General features: G+C 58.0%; 1 protein-coding gene across 4 annotated transcripts in view; it reads right to left on the reverse strand.

Moving 5' to 3' along the window:
* GALT (galactose-1-phosphate uridylyltransferase) overlaps positions 1-3,288 on the reverse strand; it is a 15,038-nt gene extending 11,750 nt beyond the window's left edge. For all 4 annotated transcript variants that reach the window (XM_025207479.1, XM_014521265.2, XM_025207480.1 and 1 more), the window contains exons 1-2: positions 3,246-3,288; positions 2,161-2,330 (exon numbers count right to left, since the gene is read on the reverse strand). In XM_025207479.1, coding sequence (XP_025063264.1) covers positions 2,161-2,330; positions 3,246-3,273 — 198 coding nt within the window. In that variant the 5' untranslated portion in view covers positions 3,274-3,288. The remainder of the gene's footprint in view (positions 1-2,160; positions 2,331-3,245) is intronic.
* Positions 3,289-3,460: the final 172 nt, after the last annotated feature.

Below are 3,460 nucleotides of genomic sequence, written 5' to 3' on the forward strand. Positions count from 1 at the left end.
TTCCTGCTATGCAGGCGGTTGGACTTGATCTATCAAGATCCTTTCTGGCCCTAACATCTATGAATTTCACGGCCCCTTTACCTCCCAGCTGCTGAAGGAAGTTCAGGGGTGTTTAAAGAACATGCATCAGCACCACCACAAAGGGGAAGAAAGGGTGCAAATCTCCATGTGCCCGGGAGGTATCCCCAGCTGAAGGAGAAAGAGAAGTCCCCTACTTAACTATGGCATGTGGCAATTCAAGCAAGTGCATCTTCATGGGTTGAAGAAAGCAGCATGTGCCCCTGCGTGTGGAAATAACACATCCGGCCCTGCCAGGAGCCACGTACATGAAGGAAGTGAGACTGCACATGAGGGAAGAGCACCCTGAGCTAAGGGGCTGCTACTCCCATTAGCCAACAGCTCATTTGTAATCGAAAGAACCTGCCGTGACAAGCAGCAGAGTGCTCATCCTGTGCCAGCCGTTACAGTGCTACCCAAACGAGACTGCGAGGACAGCCCGCTCAGGCAGTGCCAGCCTGGGCTCAGTTAGGACACCCCTCAGGCCACAAAGCCCGAATGCTGCCTACACCCACAACCCCAACACAAGGCCTGCCAACTGCAGCCAGCCTCTCTGGGGGGAAAAGCATCTTGCAAAGTTTTAGCCATAATCCAAGCAGCAACAGCTGTAATAGGTCCTATGCTGCCGGTGACATCAAACAGGCCCGTCTGCATGTGCCGAGACACTGTACCCCACCACAGGGGTGCAGAGGAATCACAATGCCATTTTGGGAACAGGCAAAGGCATGTTAGGCATTCCAACTGCACATCCAAACCCCAACCCAACTTCCAGCAAGCCCTGGGTTAACAAAGCACGAGGGTCAACGAGCCAATTCCCTTAGGCTGTGGCATGCTGAGTGTTGATATGCTAATGCAGGAGCCAGGGGCCGGACAAAAGCAAGGAGACTGCAGCCCCAGCCTCTGGCTCCAGGGAGTCTGCAGAAGCCCCCCCCACCCAGGAAGGGGCTACTTGCCATCACAAAAGGGAGAGGTTCTGCAATACAATGCTGTTCTGCAACACAATGGCCTGTAGGCAAGTTCCTGGAAGAGGGTCTAAGCAGAAACTGAGGTGATGAAGCAGACAAAAAAAGGGGGAAGGGCAGGGGTGTCTTTGCAGTCTGCAACATCTGCTCAGACCAGCCAGACCAGGGCAGGCAGGGGTAGGGTTCTAGCAGCCCGGGTGCCCACATCATGTTATCATCACAGAACCATCTCTCATAGAAGGGACCTCAAGAGATCACCTGGTCCAACTAGGGATCAAACCTGCGACCTTGGAGTTATTAGCATCCCACTCTAACCAGCTGACCGCAGCACTCCCTCCCTCGTGGGGGTGCTCACGAAGAAGTTCCAGCCAACACGTAGCTGGGGCTGTTCCAGGAGAGCAGGACACTGGCTAAGGGTGACCGCAGCATGGCTATGGGCTGGTGGATTTAACACAGAGTTTAGACCTTTACTGACACACACAGAGGGAATCCCAGTGCTGGCCACAGGCTCCCAACATGGCTTAGATTCCCAGTCCCCACCAGAGCCCCCATAGGGGCAGCTCAGTCTGTTCAGTCCTGCTGCGACCTGGAGACTGCGCCAAAGAGGGACAGACGGGTGGCTGTTGCAGACACTTTCCAGGAGCACATTGCTGAGGGTGCTAGCAAAGTCATGGGGCTTCCTCCATGGGAAAGAGAGGGTCCGTGTCCCCATGCTGTCCCCCAAGGGACCACACCAGACTCCCTGGGCATGGATCCATGTACACCAAAGACCACAGACTTGAACCCATCCTACTGGGTGAAGGAGTTTGAGACACCAGCCAGCTACTGGAGAGCCACTTCCAGGGGTCAGAATCATCTGTGAAGCCCCTGGCACAGGGCAACTCCTTTGTCACTCCCAGATGCCAGGAGCAGAGCCCAGAGGACAGAGCCAGGGTCCTGGAAATCAGGACTCCAGGGTTCCAGCGCCAGCTCCTGGAAGGATCAGGCCCCTTAACAGAGAGGCTGGGTTCTGCAGAGCGCAGCCCAGGACAAGCATGTGCTCTGTAACACAGGAATATCAATACCACTTCCCCATGCCCAGGATGCAAGTCCAAGTGTCTCTGCCCCGAGCACACGCCAAGCCCCTGCACCAGTCTCCTACCTTCCCATTAGCTCGCGTTGCCCCAGGGCACAGCGGGTTGGACGGGTCATAGCGGGGCACATCCTCCTGCACCGGCTTCTCCCCCTGCCCCTGCCAGGGGCGCTTCATCCTGTGGGCAGACACCAGGACCCAGTCGTCCCGCAGAGGGTTGTAGCGGATGTGCTGGTGCTCTGGAAGGGAGAGCAGTGTCGTGAGTGGGGGAGTGGAGCTGCTTGAATACATCATCCCCCGGTGCTGCTAGAGCTGTTGGACACAGCAGAAATACAGAGACCCCCCACCCCAAACCTGCCCAACTTCACCCACAGCCCAGCACGGGTTCCCACTGCAATCTCAGCACAGGCCAGGCGCCAGGACTCCTGGGTGGTCTCCCTGGCTCTGCCACCAACTTGCCACATAACCTGGGGCAAGTCACTTAGGCCCAGGCTCAAAATATCAGCCAGAGACCTACACAGAGGGAGTCTCCAGCAGGGTTCACTGGCTTTCACCTTCCTCCTACCCCACACCTCAACATAGGGCTGTCTTCCAGGTAAGCGCCAAGCCTCTCCACCTGGCAGCCTGCTCTAGACACTACGCCTGGCACTGCCAGCACAAGCAGGGAGGCTTCAGTCACCTCACACTGCTCTCCTCTGGGGGTATGTCCGTGCTGCAAAGGTGCATGGGCCCATCAGCCAGAGTGCGGGACCTGACTCTGTGGAGCTGGGGGCAGGTTACTGGTGGTGAACAGGGTTTTAGGCCTGAAGGGCAGAGTATAATTGTTCCCACCCCGCTGGGTCTGGAGACACAGCTAGGGGCGAGGGGTAGGGCAGGTACTCCGCTGAGAAGGGGAACAAGCCAGAGCAGCAGAGGAGCAATGCTGGGAGCTGCGCAACACAGCAGCGGGGCTGGCACCCCAGTTCCTCAAGTCCTGAGCACAGCAGGCAGCCATGCAGGATTGCTGCTGGGGAACAGGGCTGGGTGAAGGATGTGGGGGCAGCGGGGAGGGCACAGCACCCTCGGGGGGTCCCCAGAGGTCCCCTCTAATCCAAGCCCAACCTGAGGCAGGATCAACCCTATGCAAACCAGCCCAGACAAACCCACTGCCCAACCTCTGAGCACAAAGCCGGCCCCAGGCATCGCCCCCGACCCTGCCCAGGGAAAGCAGGGGGGCCGCGGCCACCAACGTCCTGCTGCTGCAGAGAAAAGGGGGGTCACAGACACCCACAGAATCACAGGCAGTGGTGGGAGGTCCCTGCCAGGGGGCCACAAGGGAGCTCAGCAAGTCCCATCCAGTCCAAGCAGGACCAGCCCCAGCTCCATCATC

This window comes from Alligator sinensis, unplaced genomic scaffold, assembly GCF_000455745.1.
Source record: "Alligator sinensis unplaced genomic scaffold, ASM45574v1 scaffold783_1, whole genome shotgun sequence".
Taxonomy (NCBI): domain Eukaryota; kingdom Metazoa; phylum Chordata; order Crocodylia; family Alligatoridae; genus Alligator; species Alligator sinensis.